The sequence below is a fragment of the Mauremys mutica genome, chromosome 9 (assembly GCF_020497125.1).
Source record: "Mauremys mutica isolate MM-2020 ecotype Southern chromosome 9, ASM2049712v1, whole genome shotgun sequence".
NCBI lineage: Eukaryota > Metazoa > Chordata > Testudines > Geoemydidae > Mauremys > Mauremys mutica.
In genome coordinates, this window is record NC_059080.1 from 35680225 (window position 1) to 35707576 (window position 27352).

Sequence of the window (27352 nt, forward strand, 5' to 3'; positions counted from 1 at the left end):
TACATAAAAATACACTTTGTGATGGCAACACAAAAAACCCCTTTGTTCTTTGTTTATGCAGCACCAAATGCAATGTGGTGTATGACTAGGGCTCCTATATGTTACAGTAATACAAATAATATCTTTAGTTCAGACTTCTGTTCTTATGAATGTTGTGACTCTAAAGGACGTTGTGATTTCTCAGTTTCTTGTAATTCTCAAGTTACTCCGTTGTGAGTCAATTATTCTGAGTTTTTGGTGGGCTGAGATCACAATGTGGCCATACCTCTAAATACAGGATAACTTATCTGGAGTTACCAACTGAAATTCTTGAATAATTCACTGATTGATTACAGGAAGTATGGATGCTATCAAACTTCATGTTTGTTCTCCAGCTAGTGAGAGTAAATACTAGGATTAAATACAGATCTCTTAAGTTTCAAATCATAGTCTAAAATCATGACAAAAGCTATCTTGGATTTAATTTCTATATTTTCTATAACCTTTGTTTTGAAACAAAAACCCTAGTATGTAGTCAGAAGTAGAAATTTGTGCTTTTTTCATATTTCAAGCATTTGTGGTAAGCCTCTCTTTTTTTTTTTTTTTTTTTAAATCCCATTCATTAAACTAACCTTGGTGTCCTCAAATGCACACATGTATTAAGACTTTTTCTCTGGAATCCAGATGGGCAAGACTAATGTCAATGCAGTAATAGAATTAGGAATTGGGTTTTTTTTTCTTGTAATGATTATAATGAGATAGTAAAATACTACTTCAGTTTGACAGTAAAACCTTCAGTTAAATAGAATGGCCTAGACTTCCTATTACAGTAAGTCCTCACTTACAGTCGTCCCGGTTAACGTTGTTTCATTGTTACGTTGCTGATCAATTAGGGAACATGCTCGTTTAAAGTTGTGTAATGCTCCCATCTAACATCATTTGGCAGCTACCTGTTTGTCTACTGCTTGCAGGAAGACCAGCCTGTTGCAGCTAGCTGGTGGGGACTTGGAACCAGGGTGGACTGGCAGCCCCCCATCAGCTCCCCCTGTCAGCTCCCTGCTCCCCTAAGTTCCCTGTACAGCAGCTGTCTGCAGTTCAGCTGCGTCCCTCCCCCCCACTGCCATGTGCTGCTCCTGCCCTCTGCCTTGGAGTTGCTCTCTGAGACTGCTGCTTGCTGTGCCGGGGGGGAGGGAAGGAAGAGGGAGGCTAATATTAGGGTGTCTCCCTCCCCCTTGCTCCTGCACCCCGCTTACCCCATCTTCCATAGAGCAGCGCTCAGGACGGGAGGGCGCTTGCAGCAGCTGCTGTCTCAGCAAGCTGATTTAATTAACAAGGCAGTGTACTTAAGGGAAATGAGCATATCTCCCTCCATTCCTGCTGCCTTGCAGAATGAGAGAGTTAACCTTTGAGGGCTCAGCCAATTGCTTGTTCATCATTTATCAGTAAGGGAAATATCCCACCCTCTGACTCCTCCATCTCAACCAAGCTTCACAGTCATCATCACTGTGTACCAGTATTATATTTTTTGTTTAAAACTTATTTTGTGTGTGTGTGTGTGTGTGTGTGTGTATTGTGACAGGGTCAGGCCAGATGGCTACAGGACAGTGATCCTGTTGGTATCCAGGTTACAGGAGAGTGATAGAAGGCAGATATATTAGCCCCAGGTTAAGTAGGTTCCCTTTCCCTGGGTAAGGTAACAGGGAAGGTTCCAGAACAATCAGGAACTTTCTGGAAACAATTAAGGCAGACAGGCTGATTAGAACACCTGCAGCCAATCACAAAGCTGCTAGAGTCAATTATGGCAGGCCAATCAGGGCACCTGGGTTTAAAAAGGAGCTCACTTCAGTTTGTGGTGCACATGTGAGGAGCTGGGAGCAAGAGGCGTGAGGAGCTGAGAGTGAGAGGGTGTGCTGATGGAGGACTGAGGAGTACAAGCGGTATTAGACACCAGGAGGAAGGTCCTGTGGTGAGGATAAAGAAGGTGTTTGGAGGAGGCCATGGGGAAGTAGCCCAGGGAGTTGAAGCTGTCATGCAGCTGTTCCAGGAGGCACTATAGACAGCTGCAATCCACAGGGCCCTGGGCCTGGAACCTAGAGTAGAGGGCGGGCCCGGGTTCCCCCCAAACCTCCCAACTCCTGATCAGACACAGGAGGAGTTGACCCAGACTGTGGGTTCCACCAGAGGGGAAGATCTCTGAGGCGAGTAAATCCGCCAATAAGCGCACAACCCACCAAGGTAGAGGAGGAACTTTGTCACAATATATATTGTCTTTTGTCTGGTGAAAAAAAATTCCCTGGAACCTAACCCCCTCATTTACATTAATTCTTGTGGGGAAATTGGATTCACTTAACATTGTTTTGCTTAAAGTCACATTTTTCAGAAATATAACTACAACATTAAGTGAGGAGTTACTGTACTGAACAGAAGACATAAGCTAACCTCACTAATTCGAAAAATTGTGGATTTAACTTGAATGTTAAGATTCTTCATTAACTAATTTGCTAGTTTTAAGTCAGGTCCTTGAATAGTTTCTTTTAAGTGACTGAATTAAAATATTTTCTTTGGTTTCATAAAATATATTTAAGATTACTCACTTTTTCCTGTTCATAAATGGTTCTTGGATTAGACCAGCTAAGCCACACAGGTCTCACCCATCCTTAAATGAAACACTTTTGCACATCTATAAACTTTTGTTAGCAATCAAAATACACTAAAAGAGGATTCATTTGGGATATGAGGAATGAAAGGCTTTTGTTTTGACTTTCTTCTAAAGAAGAGCTCCCCTACCACAGTCAGGCCAACTCTCAAAGGTGTGATCTCTGTTAAAAGCTTTCCACAGAGAAACTTACTGAAGAGATTGTAACTGAAGTAACCATTGTTCACTGTTTCTTTAATCTTTCTTCCTTTTCCTTTAATTAAAAAGTCATAGTTAATCATGTTGATTATTTTTTGCTTATTTATAATTGTGATATCCTCTAAAACGTGACAAGAAACCCCATGTAATTAAAATAGCGGGAGTCACATTCCTGAATTGCCACTGAGACAGTTATTAAAATTTGGCCTACCATTTGCTTCTCTATACTGTAAATTTTAAGGGATAAAATCAACCCCTTAAAACATTCCTGTCACAATTTGAGGGTAACTACATTTTTGACCTCCTTTATGGTCTGGAGGAAAGCGCTCTCACACATCTAGATGTCACCTTTCTGGGCATCCCTCTCCCTCTAGATCAGGAGTTGAGGCTTGCGGCCCCATTGCACTTCACTGTGTAAATCCTAGGAGGAATGAGAGTCCAGTCTCTTGCCTTTGCTTTCTGTCCAAAGACTATATGAATTGAGTGTGCCAGCTTTTCAAAAACAGAGTACATTTACTTGAAGACCTAGAGAGAACCCACAAAACAATAAAAGGATTTAAAATCATATTTAAGATTACCAGAGGTCCCTCCCTCCCACAGTCCATCCTTCTAGGAGTGCCTAATAGGTTCCAAAGTCTTTCAAACCCTCAAGCCTCAAAGGCTGAATCTCTGCCTCATCATCCTTGTGACTTTTGCAGTAGCCCACCTTTAGTGATACCAGATTCCACAGAGAACCTACCCAGGAACCCAGTGATGAACACATACATATAATGCACACAGATGAAAAGGTCCGTGAATGTTTTATGGGCTCATATTGTCTGGCCCATCTCATTATAATAGTCATTAGTGTTTTCATGCTTTGAAGGGCTGGCTCAAACGTATGGATAAACTTTCTAAAACTGAAACAGTAGTCCCTAAAGATTCTGTAGGTGCTCGCAACATCTGTTACAACCCTTTTCTGCTCCGCACCAGTGTTAGGTTGTGCCTTCATGAGAAACTTGAAGTGGTTTTATTAATGGGTTGTTGCTTGTCAAAATGTCTGTAAAATAGAAACTGTCCAAAATTTTCTTCTGTCACAATTCCAGTTTACTTTTTGTAAATACTTTGACTAGTTTTTGATCTAAGCTTTGAGGACAACAGAAGTAATCTCTTGGATCTCTGCTTGCTAGTATCTGTTTTCTCTCCTTAAGTGATTGTGTGGGGATGAATTTGCTGAATCTCAACCTTCTGGTTTCTTATGACACTTAAAACAGCCTAATTAATTTACCTGTTATATAAAATGTGAGAGGCTCTTGTTTGTGAACATAACTGTCTAGCACAGGGGTCAGCAACCTTTCAGAAGTGGTGTGCTGAGTCTTCATTTATACATTTACTGGCACGCGAAGCCTTAAATTATACATGTTAACATTTTTTAGAAGGTCTCTCTGTAAGTCTATATATTATATAACCAAACTACTGTTATATGTAAAGTAAACAAGGTTTTCAAAATGTTTCAGAATTAAAATGCAGATCTTATCAGTTTAGTGTGATCCTTGCCCTTGCTTTTCCTTGCTGAGTTTTCCAATGTCTGGCACGTATTTGGATACTTTAAGCTGCACACAGGCTTCTGAGTGATCAGTTGGTAACCAGCTGGCAGGAGGTCAGCGGCTGGAACCCTAGACTGGCAGCTGAGGTGAGTGGAGCTGGCAGCTGGTAGGGCTGAGCAGGGCTGGAGGCCTGGACTCTGTCTGGCAGGGGGCCTGCGCTGGAACTCCAATTGGAAGCAAGGTGAATGGGGCTGTGGTGGGGACCCCGGCTGGCAAGGGGCCAGCAGCTGGAAACCCAAAGCAGCAACTGAGCGGGTCAGCCCGCCGCTGCTCTGGGGTTCCGGATGTCAGTTCCTGTCCTAAAAGGTGGATAAATCAAAATTCTGCTTCCACTTTTTGCGATGACAAATGAATCCAGAGTGACCCTGGCAAATTTCACAACAGAACATGAAAGATATACTGGTGCAAAAGTTAGCCTACAATTTGCCTGGCTGAGAACCTGATTGTTTCTTCATACTTTGTCTGTAGAACTACAGAGTCTAAAGCTGTAGATAACAAGTTGCAAACTCACATGGCTGTTGAGAACCCCCCATAAGCTCGACTAATAAGCCCAGCTTTTTATGTATATAGTCTCAAACTCAGTTGGTGAGTGAGTGAAATTTCACGTGCACACCCTAAAGTAATACTGTTGTTATGGCCAGGAATCTTGGGGCTTCCAAGTTCACTTCTGTCTCCTGGGTTGTTTCCCCCATAATTGTTGAACACTGCAGTAGCAGACTGTGTGGAAAGTGGTAAAATCTTCACTGAATGACTGCTCCTATTCAGTTCTGTGGAACTATGGTTATTGCTTCCTTTCCCTCCCCTCCCCTCCTCTCTTCACAGAGATTTGCCCCCTTACTTTGGAACAGAATGGTAGTGCAGTTTGCTAACAAATGAGGTATAACCCAAGCATTAGACAATCGGTTCAGCTTAAAATAATTGTAATTGATTTAGCCAGTAACATAACAGGACTGTTAGCTCAGCACTTAAAACAGTTGAAGCCCTCTCTAGAGAATTTTCTAATGATGGAAGCATTGTGCAGTATGTCACATAAAATATAAAGCCTTAATTTATTCAAAAGGACTACAAAAATGGACTTAACTGGTTTTGCCTGTAATTTGCCATTCTGCCTCATGGATACACTAACTAGAAATGTTTTCCCTCACTATTTAAATTGCTGGTATCCCCACTTGTTACACTTTTTTAATATCTTCCCTTCTCTTATGTTGCTGAGACTCCATAACCTCAGCTGGGGTCTACACAACTTTCATCACTATTTCACATTGATTGGAAATTGAAACTTGCTTTTCGTGGTCAATTGTCCATTTCTGTATAGTGTAACTTGAAGCCCAGTTGTTAACTTTTGTATTACATTTGTTTAACTTGGTTTTGCTTACTAAAAATCTAAAGAGCTTAATGGGATGTATGAAGGGGTAACACTAAACCTGCATTGACTGTATTGAAATTTATCAAAGAAGAAATCCCTTATTATAGTGGGGCTTATGAGCTACACTTGTAGCACGTTTTCCATCGTCTGTTGTGCTTGTTGTTTATTTTAAAATAATAAGTACCAATCCTAGCAATTTTAATTTTTAATTAAAAAGGATACATACAAAACTTAAGAGCTGAGCAGACAGCTCTGATAGGATGTTGCTTAAATTTATGGTCCTAGCTATTCTGGGGCAGCATATAGAACAAAAAGGAGGAAAATGACAAACACACAATGATGATCATTTTAAATATTAAAAGTACTCTTTTGTGTAATATCCTTCAATACTTTTACCTCTAATGTTGTAAGTCAACTATCCACTTTTGTTAGCATAGTAAAACAAGTGAGATCATGTAGTAGCGCTCGTTGATGTACACTTGTGGTAATCTGTTTTACCTTACGTAGCTATAAACTAGACAGTAATATACTTACTGCTACTACTCAGAGCCATGTCACATTTCTAAAACTAAATTGGGTAAAAACAGTATTTTGTTGAGTTGTACTGTCCAGTGTTCTCATCTCCCATACCTTACGTTAAGTAATTTTCAGCTATTATGGTTAAGACAGTTATTCTAGACTCAGCTTCTGTACTAAGTATACAAACAGTTGCTGCTCCCAGTGGCTAACTAAATTGCCTTAGTAGTATACTTGTTGCTCTTGGAAGTGGGGACAGTGTTTGGTCCTGTACTCAGATTCTTTTCAGCAAACTGATAACTAAAGTGTGATTTTATTTAGCTTAAAAAAACCTCTCATAAGCATTGCAAAATGTAAATTACCTATAGAATGAAGCATGTATAGATCGTGTTGTATATCAATTATTAGTATCAAGACAGCCTGGGATTCCAGTCGGAACTGTGCAGGCAGCAAACTAATTGTTAATAAACGGCAGATGAAGTCACAGACTCATAGACTTTAAGGTCAGAAGGGACCATTATGATCATCTAGTCTGACCTCTTGCACAACTCAGGCCATACAATCTCACCCATCCACTTCTATAACAAACCCCTAACCTATGTCTGAGTTACTGAAGTCCTCAAATTGTGGTTTGAAGACCTAAAGCTGCAGAGAATCTTCCAGCAAGTGACCTGTGCCCCATGCTGCAGAGGAAGGCGAAAAACCTCCAGGGCTTCTGCCAATCTGCCCTGGAGGAAAATTCCTTCCCGACCCTAAATATGGTGATCAGTTAAACCCTGAGCATGTGGGCAAGACTCACCAGCCAGCACCCAGGAAAGAATTCTCTGTAGTAACTCAGATCCCATCCCATCTAACATCCCATCCCAGGCCACTGGGCATACTTACCTGCTGATAATTTGGCAATTGATCTTTGATTAATTGCCAAAATTAGGCTAGCCCATCATACCATCCCCACCATAAACTTATCAAGCTTAGTCTTGAAGCCAGATATGTCTTTTGCCCCCATTACTCCCCTTGGAAGGCTATTCCAGAACTTCGCTCCTCTAATGGTTAGAAACCTTCGTCTAATTTCAAGTCTAAACTTTCTAGTGTCCAGTTTATATCCATTTGTTCTTGTGTCCACATTGGTACTTGTCCCTGCCAGCAGGTATATGGGATCTTGGGGAGCAATTACCACACGGGTGGGGTGCAAAATAAACTTTATTAAGCAAATACAAAAACAGGGAAAATTCAATAGTGAGGGGTATGGGGTTGTTAAGGTAGACAATTGGGGAGGGGTTTCTTTTTTGGTGAACAGTAAGGGGGTTTCAATAGTGGGGTACAACACAGTAGGATACAATACAGTGGGTAATCAGTTAACACTGAGGTATAAATGTAACAGGTAGCTAGCGATTTCTATGTAAAAAGGTGTGTCACAGCATATAACCAACTAACAGTTATGGATAAAATGTGTTAAATAAACAATTTTAGGTAAAAATGTGTCACAGTGGTGTAAATGTAGAATGTGAGGGGTATCAGAGAGGAAGAAAGTAACCAATGGGGTTTTATGCTAGAGATTTAAACTTAGTGAGACAGAACAAACAGGCTGCAAGCTTAAGCAGCAGAGAGAGTGTAACAAGGTAGAAAGACACAGAGAAGCTGGGGGGGGTGTTTGCAGTGGGAAGACAGACAATTACAATTATACAGAACACAGCAAAATCTTATCTATGAGCTAACTTAACCAAGACTACACAAATTAAAACACAATGCAACAATTCTCTAAGCCTAACTTACAAAGTATAATGCTAAACTTAACTTAATGGGTGCACCTTATGCTAAGGATAGTTCCAGAGGGCTGAGTGGTGTGTGTCCAGGACACAGCTCCAAAGAGGGGGGAGGTGACTGCAGCAGTGGATACAGCTGAAAACAGTCCAAGGCAAAGCCCACAGGAGCAGAACTTAGCAGCAGCACAAACTTATTTTCAGTGGCAGAGTGCCATGGGGTTTAAGAGAGAGGTTTTAAAACACAGACCAAGGTTTAGCTTGAGTCTGTGTGCTGGGGAGACAGAGCCAGCAGCTAAAATAATAAAATAAAAGTATAGAAAGTTTCACAGAGGGATTCTTACCATCCCCCAAGGCAGCAGCAGAGGCAGAAACAGCAAGCACATCAGAAGGCTCGGTACAGTCTTGATAATCAGGAGATTTCTCAGGCAGCAATTCGTTCTTCGTGGGGGGGGGGGGTGTTTCAAAAACAGGGGTACGCTCAAAAATAAAACGAGAGCGGAGAAAGGACCCCCAGAACCCCGGTTGATCAGACCAGGCAGCAATGCAAGAACCTTTCTGAAGTCTGTTCAGAAAATGTCTGTTTATAAAGGCAAACCCTGGCAGCTTCCCGCCAGTAACTCTGATTGGCTCCCCCTCTTACAGGTAGGAGAGAAGGCAGAGAAAAAAAAACTGCAGGCAGCCACCAAGACATGTTTGGACTAGTCCTGAGCCCAGAGGTATGACTCATGCCCAGGATCTTAAAAACACAATAGGTCTTGCAGCTCTGGACAGAGCCTACCCTACACCAAGCCCAGGTTTTAACAAGGTGATAACAGGACTAACCCTTTGAACAGGGCAGTGGTCCCACTTAGCATAAGTGGCCATCCCTTTGAGAAGGGCAATGGCTCTGGTTAAACAACTTAAGGGGCCCTCCCTTTGAGAAGGGCAGAGGCCCTGGTAAACAACTTAACAGCCAGGGAGGGGCGGCCACAGGAGGAAAACAAGAACAAAATCGAGTAAGGGGACAGCTTTAAGAAACAAAATGGAGCTGTAACAGACAGTACTAAGCTTAAATAATGCCTCTCCCTCCCTGATATTAATCCCTCTGATATATTTATAAAGAGCCATCATATCCCCCCTCAACCTTCTTTTGATTAGGCTAAACAAGCCAAGCTCTTTGAGTCTCCTTTCATAGGACAGGTTTTCCATTCCTCGGATCATCCTAGTAGCCCGTCTCTGAACCTGTTCCAGTTTGAATTCATCCTTCTTAAACATGGGAGACCAGAACTGCACATAGTATTCCAGATGGGGTCTCACCAGTGCCTTGTATAACAGTACTAACACCTCCTTATCTTGATGCCAAGGTCTGATCCACACAAAAGCTTTAATTTGGCCTTTTTGCCATTACTGGTACTAAATCTTTCTATCTATTTTGTGAAAGATGAAACATCTATATAATAATGGTGTCTTCCTTGTTGTCAGTCATATAACAGAATAAAAATTAGATTTGCAACTGAAACCTCTGGCTTCTTTATATAGTTCATAGCTAGCCACTCTGTGTACAATTCCCTGTAGCCCCCCGGTATGTATTCAGTTGGATGGCCAAGCCGCTTCTCCATGCTGCCATGAACATGCTGCTATTTTTAGGCACTAGCTCCAGCATAGCTAGTGCCAGTACTTCTATGCAAACTAGAAATCAGACCTCCCAGCTCAAAAGTAGATATACTCTTAGTGAACGTAACTGGACAGAAGAGGGCTGGAACTTGGGGGGGAATAAAAAATTCCAAAACAATCTGTCGTTTTATATATTCTTTCTGTAGAGTATACAGGAAGAATGACATTATTTTGTGGACTCGAGTAATGGAAATGAGATGACTTTGATAATAAAAAGCATAAGGTCATGCACTTTGGAATAGATAATGGGAATTTCTGCTATAAACTGGGGGCTTATTAACTGGAAATGACAGAGGAGGAAGCTCTCTTAGTTGGTTGCAGGATGTCCGTGAAGCAGCTGGAAAAACAAAACAAAACCCAGTGTGGTCCTAGGATGTATCAGGTGTCGGAGAAAAACTCAGTTCTCGCTTTTTCGTTTGGGTGCAGCAAAATCAAATACTTTATTATTTCTCCAGTAATTACAATGGAGGGAGAGAGTGCCATAGGACACAGGGTCGCCCCAGTCCCGGACAGGTCCCTCAACTGGTAAACAATTACAGCAAGCCTTTATACTTTTGTTACAGACAATAACTAGCAATAATACAGACAATAGAGAGCAACAACTACATTTTGTTTATACATAAGCCATTCTGCTATCTTATTTGTCTCACTCCTAGGAAAAGCAAGCCTGCATATTTGGTTATCAGTTACAAGGTCGTAATAACTTTGTACACAGTTCTTTCCCTCTGCCTCACACTATCCTTGCTTCTAGAAGTCTCCCGTCATTAGGGTTACAGCTGGGCTAACTCTTGCTAACTAACTGACATGCATTAAGATCCCCTTCAAATCCTTATTAATTCTTTCCCTGCTTCCACACAGGTGAAGTATTTCCAGATAGGAAACTAGTAATACCACAGTACAAGGCACTGTAGGATCTTTACTCCTGTGGGAATTCTGTGCCACTGCGCATGCGCAGAATTTATGTCTCCACTTATTTCTTTGCTTCCCTGCAGAAAAATGACTTTCTGACAGGGAAGCAAAGGGAAGCCACAAAAGCGATCACACGATCCTCTTCAGCAGTATGTTGTGGGTGCCCAGGGCAGCCAGCAGAGAGGTAAATCATTGTGGGGCAGGGGGCAGGACTGGGGAAGACCCAGTTGGTGGCTCCTACTCTGGACCAGGATCAGCTGCTAGTCCTGTCTGGGCTGGAGTGAACAGGACTTCCTCTTCCCTCATGGCATCTGGGGCTGTGTCACATTGCACCCCTACCCACACCTGGTTTCTCCCCTGGCTGTAGGAAGCTCTGCAAACTCCCCTAGCCTGTACGCTTCCTTCACTGTACAGGGAGCTGCTCCCCCATCCACCCAACTCCCATGCATGCAGATCCCCTCATATCCAGACCCTTCCACCGAGCCTCACCCCCCCACCCCTTTCCGAGAACCTCTCCTGACAAGTCCCCGCTGCCCCGCACCAGAACCACTCCAACAAGCCACCCGCACTCGGATCCCCACCCTACAGAGCCCCAACCAGCTTCTCATGGATCCCCACCGCACTGAGCACCAGAATCCTAGTCTCTGGGCCCTCCCGCCCCCACTGAACTCCCCACATCCAGAATCCCCACCCCAACTTGGCCCCAACCATCTTCACCTGGCCCACTTGCAGAGTCCCATTACTGTTGCATCCAGATCTCCCTCGCACCCAGATCCCCCACTGAGCCGCCTGCCCCCAGATTGTCCCAGAACCCTCTCAGCCCACACCTGGATCCCTCCACATTAAGCCCCTTCACACTTGGATCCTGCCTTGCTCACACCTGGTGCCCCTGGCATGGAGGGGTAGGGGTCTGGGATGTTTCTGTGGCAAGCTTGGTCCTTGAGCTGTGTCAGGGTTGGTTGCAGCCTAAACGCTGAGCCCATATCCCGGGAGGATGGGGAGCTGCACAGTGATCTCCCACCTCTGCAGCCAGTGGCCTGTGCTCCCCAGTACCATGCTGAAACTTCCACATTTCTTTGACAAATAAAATTTGCAAAATTTTAAAATATTGGGTGCAGAATTTTAATTTTTTTGGCACAGAATGCCCTCAGGAATAGATCGTATCTGTAACGTTATATACAATACATCTCTAGTCACTATGTTCAAGACAGATGAATTCAAACTGGAACATGTGCAGAGAGAGACTCTCCATTCCCTGATCATGCTAGTAGCCCATCTTACAAGAAACAACAAGAACATGGCTTGTTAAGCCTACTAAAATGAAGGCTGAGCCCTGGTCTACACTACAGAATTACTTCGGTATAACTACATCACTCAGCGGTGTGAATAATTCACACCTCTGTGTGACATAGTTATACTGACCTATGAATTGTTGTAGACAGCACTATGTTGGTGGGAGAGCTTCTCCTACCAACATAGCTACCACCTCTCAGGGAGGTGGAGTTAAGTTGACAGGAGAGCTTTCTCCTGTTGGCTTAGAGGATCTTCATCAAAAGTGGTACAGCAGCATAGCTACATTGGTGAAGCTGCGCCTCTGTAAATTTTTAGTGTAGATCTGCCCTCTCTAAATATATCAGAGGTTAAATACCAGGGAGGGAGAACAGCTACTTAATCTAAAGGACAGTTTTTTGCACATGGATATAAACTGGCCACAAATAGAGTTAGGCTGGAAATTAGAATGTTTCTAACCCTGGCAAACAAACTATTCTTAAATGGAGCTGGATAAGTTTATGCATGGGAGTATATGACTCACATGTTGTATATGCAATAGCAGAGAACTGGACTTGACCCAAGGAAGTCCCTTCCAGTCCTATATTCTGTTACTTAGGAGCCTAGTATTTTCAAAGTCTGAATTCTTTAAATATATTTAGGTTTTGATCTTGAATTCTGCAAACTCATTAGCAAAATTAGAGGATTTATATTATGAGAGACATCACAGTAATACAGAAGACTTATTCAATCACTAAGAACTTGTTAGGTGATGTACTGGCTTCTTGAATGTGCCCAAGGGCAAAACTGGGAGTTGAACTTGACTATAGGTTTTGGCTCTGTACTTTCAGCTTTTGCACTGAAGTACCAGTAAAGAATCTGGATATGTAAGAAGTTTAAAAAAGCATCATTATTGATAAATTAATCATTGTGATTAAATACTTGAACTTTCTATTGGTCTTTGCTCAAATGGATATTTAGTCATATGAAGCATAGGTAGGGTTTTATTAAATCACAGTATTGAATGTGTGAACATACACCAAGATATAGATGCTATTAGGATTTATCAAGATGCAAATTTATTATTACAGATAGTATGGTACATCCGCTGGTGATAAAATTAATTACCAATTTGAAAATTGAATAATCGGATGAAATAGCATTGTCAGACTGCAAGTTTATAACCGTGGAAGTCTTCTCCGTTCACTGTCCCTCGAAGCAAGGATGATATCTGTCCAGGGGGTTCGTTGGTGGGTTTTTAAGTGGCTGAGGAGCCCAATTCATCCCCTGCAGATTTTCCCACAGAAGTGACATAGTTGTTGGCTGGAGTGTTGTGCCCTTTCTTTCTTCCTTTGTCACTTCTCTGTCTCATGAGCACATCTGTTCTCCTCAAAGTGAGCTGTAGCTTGGTGCATGGTGTGGTACCACTGCGTTCTGTTCCATGCTAAGTCCTCCCAGTTTGTTGGGTTGATGCCTCCCTTTTTAAGGTGTACTTTCAGTATGCCTTTGAAGCGCTTCTGCGAGCCCTTCTTCCGTGACTTAACTGAGAGAAGAGTACTTGCTTCAGGAGGCCAATGTCAGGCATACGTACAGAGTGGCCAGCCCAGTAGAGTTGGTGTTTCATGACTTATGCTTCTATGCTGCTGTTGTTGGCTGCAGAGAGAACGCTGATGTTAGTGTGTTGGTCTTCCCAGCTCATCCAGAGAATCCTCCTGAGGTAGTGCTGCTGAAACTACTCCAGTTGCTTGAGATGGTGTCTGTAGGTCTCACACTCATAGAGAAAGGTGGGGATGACAACTGCCTTGTAAACCAAGATCTTGTTTACAGATGGCTATCATTGAAGACTTGTTTGCATAGCCTTCCGAAGGATGTGCTGGCACAGTGGAACTTGTATTCAATTTCTGTGTCAATGCTGGGTGTTTGGGAGAGGTGGCTCCAAAGGTCTGGAAAATGGTCCACATTTCTCAGAGGTTCTCTGCTGCTAGTGATTTGTGGAGTACAAAGAGTGGTTTGTGCAGGTGAGGGCTGATAGGGTACCTTGATTTTCCCAGTGTTGAGAGAGAGAGAGAGAGAGAGAGAGAGATCCAGGCTGTTGTAGGCATCTGCAAAAAGATTTAGGGTGCTTTGCAGGTCGGTCTCTGTGTGTGCAAGAATGACGCAGTCAACTGCATACTGAAGGTCAGTGATGTCAATTCTCATGATCTTAGATTTTGTTTAGAGATTGAGTTGGCCGTCGATATGATACTCAATCCTGATTCCATCAGGAAGGCGGTCACGGATGAGAAAGAGGATCATGGCAAGGTAAATGGAAAAGAGTGTTGGAGCAGTGACACAGCCTTGCTTCACACCAGTGTGAATGGTTTGGCCATTGCACAGAATGGTGACATTCATCCAATCATGGAGTAGTCTGATGATGGAAATAAATTTCTGTGGACAGCCAAACCTACACAGCACCTTCCGTAGGGCATCACAATTGATAGTCAAAGACCTTCATTAGGTTGATGAATGTCGTGAGCAGTTCTTGGTGTTGCTCTCTGAACTTCTCCTGAATCTGTCATGCCATGAAGATCATGTCAGTTGTGCCTCAGGATGGCCTGAAGCCACACTGTGATTTGGGGAGGAATTCCTTGGCAAGGGGGAGAGGGTGGTTTAGTAGGAGCTGGGCAAGGATTTTCCTTGTGATGGAGAGGAGGGCAGTATCTCTGTAGTTTCCACATAAAGATATACCCCCTTTCTTGAATATTGTAACAATGTTGGAATGCTTAAAGTCAGGTGGAATTTCTTCACAGGTCCAGGTTTTATCGAGGGAGTTAGCAAAGTTTGTGCTGGAGCATTATTCCACCAGCTTTAAAAACCTCAGCTGGGATGCTGTCTGAGCCTGGTGCCTTGTGATTTTTGTCTCAGTGATGGCATGCCGGACTTCCTCAGAAGATGGGGGATCAACAAGGTGTTGTTGAGCATTGTGGAATAAACTTGATAGTGTCTTCAGAGACTGTGGATTCGTGGTTTAGTAGGCTCTCCAAGTACTCCTTCCAGCATTGTTTAATGTCTGTATTGTCCTTGAGGAGGGTGGAGCTATCCTGATAACATAAGGGGGTTGGGGCTTTGGAGCTTGTCCCATATATAGCTTTTGTTGCTTGAAAGAAGCTTCTCTTGTCATCCTGGTCTACGAAAGCCTGTATCTCAGAGGCCTTCTCTTGCCAACACTTGTTTTTGTTGTCACGTAGCCGCCTTTGGACTTTCGATGCAGTCCTCAGCCACTCCTAAGGCAGACAAATTCATCCTCATGGGAGATTTCAGTGCCAGCGTTGGATGGGATGCCCAACTCTGGAGCGGAACAATAGGCAAAGAGAGGGTGGGAAATATAAATCTCAATGGTATTCTCCTCCTCAGTGAATGTGTGGAGCATGACCTGCTCATCACAAATACCATCTTTAGGCAGAGTAACAAATAACTGTTATAGTCAGAGCATGAGATTATGCCGACCTCCATATAACATGACCCATGAGAGGTACAGATCGCTGTTGAACAATGGAATTAATTAGGTGTAGTATTAATGCATAGAAAATGAAGTTTGCTATAGCTGTCAGTACAGTATTATTGAGTGGTGGTCTCTTGAGTTATGCCTGACAATTGCACTTTGAAATGTGTCTGTCAGTCTAACCTTTACCATTGTTTTGTACCTTGCATCAGCAGTGCTTGGTCCAAGTGGGTGTGAAATACCACTGTTTCACAGCTATTTCAAATGCAGTTTGAACAAGTGCAGTGAGTACACAGAGTGCAAGCCAGTGGAGAATTAGTACTCAAGGTTTTTTTTTCATTTTGAGTTAGCGTGCTCAAAACAGTCAAAATTGCTACTTTAAGAGTAGCTGAGAAATGTGGAGGGGTTGACTGTAGTGTTTGTATGTGATAATACAGTTTTCTGTAGGGTAGATGAGATAGTTGAATTAGAGATTTTTGTAATTTAATTCATAGTAGAATTCACCATCTTGCACAGAACACAAAAAAAGCAGTCCTTAATGATCTTTACAAACGTGCAACTGACTTTTTGGAGACTTTTTTCAGCAAAGGAGGAGCCGTGCTTGAGAGTAGCTAGATAAAATATGGATCAGGTTGTTGTAGATAAGAGCACTGCCTGTGTAGACAGAAGGAAGTTGTCACTGAACTAACTAAGCATCCAAGTCTGTGAAGTTTTACTCTTCGACAAAATCTCTCAGTGACTAGCAAAGCTTTTGAAATTGAACAAGTGTAAACTGAGGTAAATGAAGGGATTAAATGCCCATATCAACCTAGCCAATGATATCCAGAGTTGCTTTGCATGCACAATTAATTTTAAGCCCAGTGAGAACTGTGGCAGCTCTGCAGCTGTGAAAAGAAGACATCCGTGCGTAATGTAGTCTTCTAAAATGTGGAGTGAAGGACTGAATGTATAGCAGACAATTTCTGCCATTCTCGTGTACAATTGCAGCAGTAATCAACTTCAGATGAAGCAACTTGTGATTGCAGGATCTGTTTACTTAATGCACACTAAACTACGTACATTCTTGTGATGCCTAGATGTACATGTAAAGAAAAAATTAGTTGTGTAAAGTTCAGTTGGCTCCGCACAATGTACTGGGCAAAATTACAAAAGCAAGAAAATAAGTTTAACAATCATACTGTGCTTTTACTGTACCCATATATACCCACCTTGCAGCTACCAAAATACTAAACATCAACAAAAATGTTTAACCAAAATTCGGTTTGTTGATTGAAACCATGAAGGGGGAGTAAAAAAATAAATAAATAAAAAGGCCCCCAGGTGATAAACCTGATAACATTGGAGGATGGCAGAATAAGTACCACCAACAGAGAATGGAAATAGTGGACAGCATTAAGAGAGGAAAAAAAATCTCAATTTGGACAGAAATGTCAAATTGGTTTCTGCTAAGGCCAGAATTAGTATGGAGTTTGGGGGTTTCTGTCAGGGCATTCTGAGGAGGATTTAAGCCAATGGGTTTCAGGATGGAAAATATTTTTTTAACAAAAGATTTATGTAAATCATACTTTACCTTCTGTAGGGCCTTTCCATTCTTTCTATTTTATAAACTGAATGCTAATGTGGATGCTAGAATTGAGATTTTTACATATATTTTTCTAAAGTTTCATAGTTAGAATGCTCATCTGTGCTGGAAAAACAAGTTCAGCACTTCATTAACATCCAGGTTGTGAGAATGGCACCAACTCATAGAAAGCAAGTAGCTAGTGTAAACAAGCACCTTCCAATATCAGAACTTCTACAAGTCAGGGAAACATGAGTGTTCTGATGAGATTCTATTAATTGATCAGGGAATCTGGCTTGATCAGTGGGATTGTAGTAGTCTTAAATCTGTTAGGGATAATCCCACCTGTTAGTAGCTAAATTGAGTTCGGGAAGCTTCCTTTTGATCCTTATTGTGAGAAACTGGCCTGTGTAAGAAAAAATTCACAAACTTGGTTAATGTGTCAAACATCTAAAATTCTTGTTAATACTGAAGCAATTTTGTCCAAAGTGACAAGTTTTTATGCCACTAAAAGGTTTTTTTAATAAAAAAACATAGCTTTGGACACTGATAATACAAAACTTATGCTCGTGGTGAACTTAACATCTATATTGGATTCAATTTTAGCATCTTAATTTTCTTGTGTTTTTGACGGAACCATACTTTCCGGTTGTGTTGAACATAAAGCTCGTTGTGGGGTATTATGGAAAATTGTAAAATGAAAGTTCATAACATATAGTTAAAGGTATAGAATAAAAATTAAATTTGAGACAGTTCAGAGGACAGTGTAAGGGAATAACTGACTGTATTACCACAGATATTTCAAGTAGGTACACATTAACTCAGTCACTGTTAATTTTCAAATATGGAGCAGTTTTTATTTGTAAAGAGGCATCAGTACTAGTCAAGATAAATGAAAACTGAAATAAATATTATCATGTCATTTTATGTTGTCTGCTTATTTACAGGAAGACATGAACTTAAATGAAGAACGTAAAGCTCCTTTACGAAATAAGGATTTGACCACGAAACGTGAGATGGTTGGCCAGTATATTTCTGCAACTGCTAAATCTGTAAGTTAACTTTTCCAAGATAGACCAGAATAATAAGCTTGGCTTCATGTACTTTATGCTTTTTTAGATGAAATAGTCTGATTGCTGCCTCAGTTTATCCTTAGAGTGCTTAGAAATCCATTGTGTATAATGCACTTTAAAATTCCCTCCATTGTAGATGGAATTGTTTGAGGTGTACTAAATTTTAATTAATCTGAAACATGACACTCACCTTACTGTAAACTAGTCAGACTTCAAAATCTACTGCTCTAGGGTAATCAGTAGGACTTGATGAAAACATGGAATTGTCAAATTTGTAAAGTAATAAAATTGATGTTGGACAAGGTCAATTTGTTAAATTAGTTAAGTACTGTAGATGGTTTGGTGGGAGCACCAGGTGTTCTGGTGCTGGTGAGAAACGTTCTGTAGTAAGATGAAATACCACCATTCCTAGGGAGAATCTTATGGAGCTGTAAGTCTTCAGTGTTGAAGGATTTCCGTGCTCCATGCTGTGCTCATAAACACCTTGTGTTGGTGGATCCACAATTCACCACTTTGTTAGGTGGTCAGTTATTTACAAGTATATGGATGCATTCAAAGTCCCTAGAGGAGAGATTTTTTTTCAGGTAAAATGGCCACAGGATTATCCATCTCCAGTTTGTCAATGTCCAGTTAAGGTTGATTGCAGTGAAGGATGATAACCTGTTCTTGGACATCTGTTTGGGTGAGAGAGATGCAGTATAGTCTCAAATGGTTGAAATCTCATTTATATTTCTCAGTTGTAGGAAAAATTAATACCACTTGATAACTAGGGTGACCAGACGTCCCGATTTTATCGGGACTGTCCTGATATTTGCTTGTTTGTCCCGCGTCCCGACCAATGTTAGGTCGGGACACTGGACAAACAAGCAAAGGCTCCGGAGCCCGAAGGGATCGCGCCCTCCCCTGCCCCGACTCCGCCCCCTACTTCCCCCATTGGATCCTTCCCCAAATCCTCGCCCCCATCCCCGCCCCCTCACTGCCCCATTGTCTCCCTCCCCAAATCCCCGCCTCTTTCCAAGCATGCCATGCCCAGGAGACTCAGGGGAGTGCGGGGCCGGGGTGAGTGTGAGTCTGGCCTGGCCCCGAGCAGGCAGGACTCGGGCGCGGTACCTGGAGGGAGAGTAGGGGGGCGGCCCGTGGGGCTAGGTGGCGGCTGTTCTCCCCACCTGGGCAGGGGACTCGGGAGCAGCTGCTGCTGCTGCAGCTCCCACTGCTGCGGGGGGAGGAAGTGGCCAAGCACGTGGCGCTCGGCGGCTGCGGCTTTGGTGCCCGGGCCCGAACCCCCCGAGCCCGGGCCTGCTGCGGGGCAGCGTGCACACTGCGCTCAGCCCCTGGCCAGTCGCGTCTGGGCTGGCTGCCCAGCTGGTGCAATCCCGTGGCGGAGGCATCGGCAGCCCAGTCCCGTTCGTTCCCCTGCAGGACCCGAGCGGGATGCGGGGGGCTGGAGCCTGCTGCCCCCACTCCGAGGCCGCCCGCAGGATTGCACCAGCTGGGCAGCCAGCCCAGACGCGAGTGGCCAGGGGCTGGGTATGCGCAGCGTGCGCGCTGGGTCCCCGCAGCAGGCCCGGGCTCGGGGGGTTCGTGGGCGCCAGAGCCGCAGCTGCCGAGCTTGGCCAGCGGCTGCTTCCTCCCCCCGCGGCAGTGGGAGCTGCAGCAGCGGCTGCTCCCGAGTCCTGCTGCCCAGGTGGGGAGAACAGCCGCTGCCTGGCCCCGCAGGCCACCCCGTACTCTCCCTCCAGATACCGCGCCTGAGTCCTGCCTGCTCGGGGCCAGGCTGGACTCACACTCACCCCGGCCCCATGCTCCCCTGAGTCTCCCGGGCCTCCCTCCAGCGCTTGCGGAGGGAGGAGGAATCGGGGGTGGGGGATTTTTTTTTTTTTTTTTTGCTCTGCCGCCATTTTTTCCCCCTCTGCCCCCGCCCCGCCCCCCCGCGTCCCGATATTTGACCTGGGTGATCTGGTCACCCTATTGATAACACAGGTTATTAAATAGAACCATAATGCTTTTTATGTTACAGAAGTTTAATACTGATAAATGATTTCCTTTTGAGGTATAAAAAGATGTTACAAAACTATTTGAACATTATATGAAACATCTGTAGTAATTCCACTGTAAATTACCAATGTATTTCGCCCCGTATTCCTCTCTTGTATTTGCTGTACGTTGTACTTTAAGCAAGCTGATTTCTGAATGTCAAACAACTTAAACAACGCATTGCAGCGCTGCCAGAGCAGAGTAACAGCATTTTTTTTTTAAATTTGCTTTTGGTATCCAAGAGCAGAAATCTGTTTCAAGCGATAAGTGAAATTTGCCATTAGTATCATTTTCAATAGAATTGGGTGATGCATAGAGTTTCACTTGGAAATTTGGACATTTTCCCCCATTTTTGCACTCCGTTATTTGTAGCAAACTGCTTTGGGAAACACAAGTTTTATATTCAGTGTAATACCTAAAGGCAGAAATTTTGGTAATTTTATATAACTAAGTCTGAGTGCAAAATACAGATAACTATACATGGATAATCATGTGTTTTTATTTTTAAAATGAACTGGAAAATAAGATTGTTAGTTTATTTTCCTAATGATAAGCATAGAACTGAAAGTGAGGTAAGTGACTTGAGCTTCTGAGTTTTTTTAATAGATTTTCATCAGTACACTGTTACTATATGAAGTTTTAACTTCAAATAATTTCTTGCAACACTAAAACTACATATAACTAAATGAATTTTTGGAAGAAGTTACGTGATTATCCTTTTCACTGAATGAGGAAAGTTGACTGGTGTAATGTGTAAATAGAAATATTGAAAGAAAGTCGCATCTGTCTTTGCTTTATTAAACAGATAGATATGAAAGTTTAAGGTTTGTCCTTCAAGAAATGAAAAATCCAGAGTTTAGAAACATGTATTGCTTTAAACATACATCCAATACACAAGTTGTAATAACATTCCACTATTATGAAATTTATTTGGTAATATTTTGTGTGAACTAACTCTGGGTTTATTGAGGCATTTTTGATTAGGATGCTTTAAAGCTTCTTTTTCTCCATTTGATATTATTAAAAAAATCAAATGTAGGATCAGTCCAAGCAAGAGGAAAACCAATTACATGTTCCTAAAACTTCCTTGTTGCAGAAGGAGTGGAAAAAAGTCTCTACTGGGAATATTTAAAACAATACTCTTTTCAAAAATATTTTCTGAAAGTGGCTTTTTCCCTAAAGATGTTAAGATTGTTTTTCAATAATTGACACAATTTAGGAATTTAATAATAAAGCATGGCTAAGGTTGCATGCCTAACAGCTTTTGTTTGCATTTTAAGAATCTTTAACCTTATCACAATATGTAATACAATGTGGAGAAGTATAGTATAAACTTGGGAGTTGATTTTAAATACAGTACTAAGTATAGTTTTTCTTTTTTTTTTTTTCCAAAAGAACCTTCAGAGAAATCTTCATTTCAAAATGTTGTTCAGCCTTCAGTATGGATGTTTCATTGATGTCTAAAATGTTTTCCTTTTAAAATATTGTACTCTAGCTCACATGTAGATTTTAAAATAGGTAATTCAAGTGCATGTCAATTGAGTTCTAAAACTTGAATGGAATTTATAAATAAACCAGAAGTGTAGATGTATTTTTGTAACTTTTTCTCGGTAACATTATTATTCTCGTGGCCCTAACTTGTCTTTTGGCTTAAATCTAATGAACGATTTATGTATGTAAAATAACTAAACTTAGGAGTTAATGATTTTAATGGTGTGACCCACCTGTTGAGTGTCCTTAAGATTTGTCTATGTTTCATACTTGCATCTATATTTGATAACCTTTCTGTGGCAACTACAGCAGTTGATTAAAAGGAGAAAACAAATTCAACAGTTGACTCAAATGCAATGTCTTTTTATTCTTAAGTACTATTTTCATCAATCTGCTTTGTTCGCTTAATGGTTGTTGTTCTCTGCTGAACATGCTTCCTTCCCACTTATTGACTGCTTCTGTGGATATTATTCTCTTGCTGGACATTCCCATGAGTAACTTACAGTTTTGGTGCCTTCAGTGTCTTCTTTTCTTTGTTGCACAAGTATTTTGTAGGGGGTGAATGGCACCTAGGCTGATTTACTGTGAGTTTGCAGATGCTTTGCCAAGTGGCCAGCCTTCTGCAAGTCAAGTTGATGGATGATTGTTAGAAGAATTTGGCAACGATGGTCAGGCAGATCCATGTGACCACCAATTTCATGTGTTCATATCCCACAATTGAGGTTCACATGGTCCATGGTCTACACCCAGTAGTCTACACACTTCAGCTGGCAGCTCCTTTCTGGAAGTAAAAGGCATATTAGCAGTAAACTCTCTTGAATGGTCAGTTGTAGTAGGGGCTGTTCCAGGTGTGTGTTTTTTTTTTTTTTTTTAAATGCCAATGTCTAGCAGCCTAGTTAAAATATATATATTAATCAAAAACATAAATGGCCGTAAAACTATATTATTAACTAAGCTGTATAGGTTTCTTAGTTTTGTCTTTACTCCTTTAGATTGTCCTTACTACTCTTGGGATCCATCCATTAATAGCTGAACTATATGATTTTGTTTTTTTGCCAGAAAGTTTCTCCTACCCTGTTAGGTCAGATAATAGTTCCACAGACTACTTAAGGTAAAACAAACTTAAAAACCTGAAGAGTACAAGACTCCTCCCCTGGGATATCACAATATCAAAAGATACAGCTTTTAAGCATTTTAATTATGAGCTAATTAATTGATTTTTTTTGTTTACATAATTGTCCCTGTGGGTTCTCCACTTTATGGGGAGGGGGTGCACCTGAGCTGGGAGACCTTTGGTAGCAGTGTCCATATGGTCTGTTCCTGTGGTCTGTTCACCCTCATGCCCTGTCTGAGGGCATGTTGCTGCTCTGTTTCCTTCTCAGTTGCCTTTAGCATGGCACTGAGCTCTGTGGTGTCCATTAGTTAGTGCTACCAGTCTTAGGCTTGCTACTTTAATTACCTTGTTTCCTTATTGTTTTATAACATCTAACTATTGACTTACTGCACACATTTATTTGTGTGTCTTGTGGGCCTGCCTTGTTCAGTCTTTCATAGGTATGGTTCAGCACCCCCTCCCATTTCCACCTTGGTAAGGGCCTCTCTCTTTGTCAGAGACTTTGATTTTTTTTTTTTTTAATTTGTTATTCCGGAAACCTAAGTTTTAAATCCTACCATACATGCAGAAGGTCTCTTCCCTTGAGCGACAGTCATTATAATTGTCTCCACTGTCTATTACTGAAAAATTGCTTACTTTCTCATTTTTACCATGTACAATTAAATTGATTGGAATATAAATATTGTACTTAGATTTCAGTATATAGTATATAGAGCAGTATAAACAAGTCACTATCTGTATGAAATTTTAGTTTTAGTTTAGTTGACATTGTTAGTGATTTTTATGTATACTGTTGTTAAAGTAGACAATATCTAGACAAGTTGATGTACCCCCTGGAAGACCTTGGCGTACTCCCAAGGTGTACACACCTCTGGTTGAGAACCACTGATGTAAGCCACCAGATAGGAGCAAGATCCTATCCTTGGGAATAAAAGGATTAGTACTTAGGAATGGATGCATAGCCCATCCGATAGACATCACAACTGCATACTTATCAGGTCTGCAGAATATGGTAGCCAACATACTGAACTGACATTTTTGCCAGGCCCACAAATGGGATCTGAGGAATCAGATTATACAGGCATTGTTTTTCATTTGGGGCTTCCCAGAGATAGACCTCTTTGGCATCCAACAAGCAGTGATGCAAGTTACACTCGGGGAGGGTCCTGACTGCAATTCGCAAGGAGGTAGTTTCCGTGCTGGCCAAGAACCCTGCTGGAAGCTTGTCTCCCAACACCACTGCATCTCAAATTTCTGAAAAAGAGCTAAGTCAACATCATCCAATGGTGTCAACCTGGCTCAGGAGATATAGTTCCTGGACCTGTCGTTTTGGCCACTTTTTTGGCTGCCACTGACAACGGGCTTGTTGATTCAAGACTCAGGGGAAACTGTTCACCCCAGTCTACCCATGCCACATTACATGGCTTGGCTCCTGGATGGCTAGTAGGTGTAAAAATAGACTCTTATTTTGAAGTGCAGAACATACTGTTGAACAATAGGAAACTGTCCATGAGGAAGACTGAACTTCAAAAATGGAAGTAAATCTACTGTGGTTTGTCTGCTTCAGATTCTCACTTAACTCACATATTGGACTACCTGTTAAATTTGAAGATGTTGAGTTTGTCACTAAGTTCTGTTAAAGTCCATCTTGTAGCTATTAGGGCCTTCCACTTACCAGTATGAGTTCGTTATCTGCACATCCCACAACCTCTAGGTTCATTAAGGACCTTGCCAAACTCTACATTTTAGAGAGCCCACAGGGGCCTCTAACCTTAATTAATCAGAATAGTTTTGGCCAAAATGATTTTTCAGGGGACTTAGCATTCATAAAACTGGGGTTCAGTTGACCTTTTCTTGCAGTAGAATGAAATCAACCTTTGCTGTAGGGCTGCCAGTAGCAGCAATGAAAATTGACCCAAGTCAGTATTATTACCCAGCTTGAGAGCTGCGATAGTTACTGGAGCTGTCCAAAAACTCGAGGCACCCTGCATTGGTTACACTTACTTCTCATTGGTTGACTCATGTAGTAACTTGGCCAGAATAAGGCTGTCTGGTGCCTTAGGGACTTCTAAGTGAGGCTGTGTGTTCTGTAGCTACAACCCAATGCCATGCCTCTGCTCCTCTGCCATGGCTACCTTCCTCATTGATATGGCCGTGACAATGGGCCACTCATACAAGCTGTACTCTGGGGTCAACACTCAGCAGATGCAGTCAAGTTGTGATTTACAATGTCCCATCTTAATGCTAATTTCTCCCTGGAACTTCATACAATGCAAATGCTTATCTAATCCCCTTAAGGCAAAATGTACTGATGGCAGTCTCCTCTCTTCTTTGGTCAGTTCCAGGTTGTTGTCTTGTTTCATAAAACAGATTCCTTTATTCATTAAGATTCCTAAAGTAATCGAGTATTTTAAACTATTCTGGCCCTTCTCCAATAAGAATTTAGTATCTCAAAGTTGCATTGGTACAGCACCTAACACAATTATGTACATTTGTCTGATAATTCTGTTCTGTATTGTAGTTTCAAACCAAGTTTGGCTTACTGGCCTGTAATTGCTAGGATCAGTGCACAGCAATGAGAAGATGGCCAGATTTGAGTGATCAGAGGTAATTGCGTTCAAGGGATTACAGATATTTACTGTTGCTCCCTGGTTAGGCTGAAACGATCTTGCCTTGCTTTGTTTACAATAAGACTAAATCTAGAGAAGTTGAGTAAACAGTTTGTCGTTTTAATTCAATTTGCTGTCTGTCTGTAGTTTTTCAACACTATAGTTGTGTAGGTAACTTCAGGGAGATCTAAGACAACAAAACTCAGTAACCTGTAAGGTGCAGAACGAAATGGTAAGGAGTGTCTGGACCATACACCCTTGACCGCTTGGGTCTCAGTCTGTGGGCATGGACAGAGGGTCCTTTCCCAGGGAGTTGAATTGCTTATCATGCTGCAATGGGTGAGGAGAAAAGTTGGGATATTTTGGTTTTAAGGGCAAAATCATCTGGGGTTAATGAACCAAGCAGAAATGCATGGTTTTCTTGTGGATGAAGTGTTAAGTGCAAATCCAGCTACCTGTTAATCTATGTGCACAGTTGCTGTTAAGTGCAGTGATGGCACAATGAAAAACGATGGCTTCTAAAAACACAAATTCTGGATTATGGGGTTTTGTCATGTTGAAAACATCCATACTGAATATTTGAACAAAAATGTGGTGTGAGGACTTCATGAAAATACTAAGATAAGACTTTCAGCTAGAAGACACATAAGTGAGCTTCTGAAAACTGAATTAAAGAAATGTTCCCTCTAAAATATAGTAAAAGCTCTGTTCAAGTAAAAAACACTTGGTATAATAATAGAGGTAAAATGTAAATTAATATGTTATTACAGGAGTATTCACTTTGTAGTTGAATTCTTCTCTACATCTGTTAAAATGTCTAGTGCCTGATATCTTAACACTTTTTTCAGTCTTTTAATACTTGATATGAAGCTATCAAACTAGACCGCTCTTCAGTATATAAAATATTAGTAACTGAACATGAGTAAAAATCTCAGTGTTTTTTCCACCTCAGAATATGCTAGTTTGATAAATGAAGTATTAAAATAATTTAATTATTATTTACTAATAATTAAACATTTGACTACTTGTGTGAAATGCTGCAGCCTACTAATAACTTTGCTATGTTTTTTGTTTTTTTTACACTATAACCATTCTTCGCTGACTACTGCATGCAGATAATTGGAAGTAAAGTTGCGGTGAGTACAAATGTGGTGGTGTTTTTTCCTAAGTTCATGTTTATATTGTAGAATTTAGGCTTAACATTAAGTTATTTCATCATATTTTATGCACCCTTAACACATGCCAGATAGTGCTTGCTTTGTCATATTATCAGTTTAATGGTTTAGGGGAAAATTGTAAGAAATTATTAATTTACTGTAATCTCTCAAGAATCTGATTCAAAGCCTGTTGAACTCATTGGGAGTCTTACCGTTGACAACAGACTTTGAATCAGGCCTTCTATATGCAGTTGAGGCAGGTTTTGCTTTTTACTGCAAAAGTAATACTTGATTCATAGTTATGAAATTCAGTCGGTCTTGAGCTTATTGTGTCTCATGTAGACCTTGATATTCAGCTGTGGCTCATAGTCCACTACAGAAAAATCTGCTGCAGAATATCACTTGGATCTATGAGACACTTAGAATATAGGATCTAGAACTTTACGTAATCATGCAGACTTCAAGCATGACATGAGGCCTTCCGGAAACTGTGGTTTTAGTGTTTCACTGGGAGTGTCTTCTGTTTTGACTCTTGTTCACTTTTGTCACTTAGTGTGTGTAACACCTCATTGCGTTGCAAATAAAGTCATTATATATATGAAGTCTGTGGCTGGATCTTGCTGTTGCAGAAGGCAGGGCAAAACTGCCATTGAGTTCAATGGGAGAAGGTTTGGGTTTGTCAACAAATGTCATGTACTATGAAACGTGGTATTTGCTCAAGCATTAGTGAGGTCAGAAGTACTGTGGAATAGAAGTATGCAGATCTAATGTTTAACTGGAATTCACATGTAAAATTGAGAAGCAGTGATGAAGATTTTTGTGGAAAAAGTAATGCCTGAGATTAGGTCAGTGTCATTGACTCTAGATGCACAGTCAGCATCTCTATATGGTTTATTAAACAAATATATTATTTTGTTGTGGGAATAGACTCAGGAAG

The 27352-nt window shown here is 41.5% G+C and overlaps 1 protein-coding gene across 3 annotated transcripts in view; it reads left to right on the forward strand.

Annotated features, from left to right (window-relative positions):
• DIAPH2 (diaphanous related formin 2) overlaps positions 1-27352 on the forward strand; it is an 834834-nt gene that overhangs the window by 51454 nt on the left and 756028 nt on the right. For all 3 annotated transcript variants that reach the window (XM_045029932.1, XM_045029931.1, XM_045029930.1), the window contains 2 exons: positions 17885-17989; positions 26374-26394. In XM_045029932.1, the coding sequence (XP_044885867.1) occupies positions 17885-17989; positions 26374-26394 (126 nt within the window). The remainder of the gene's footprint in view (positions 1-17884; positions 17990-26373; positions 26395-27352) is intronic.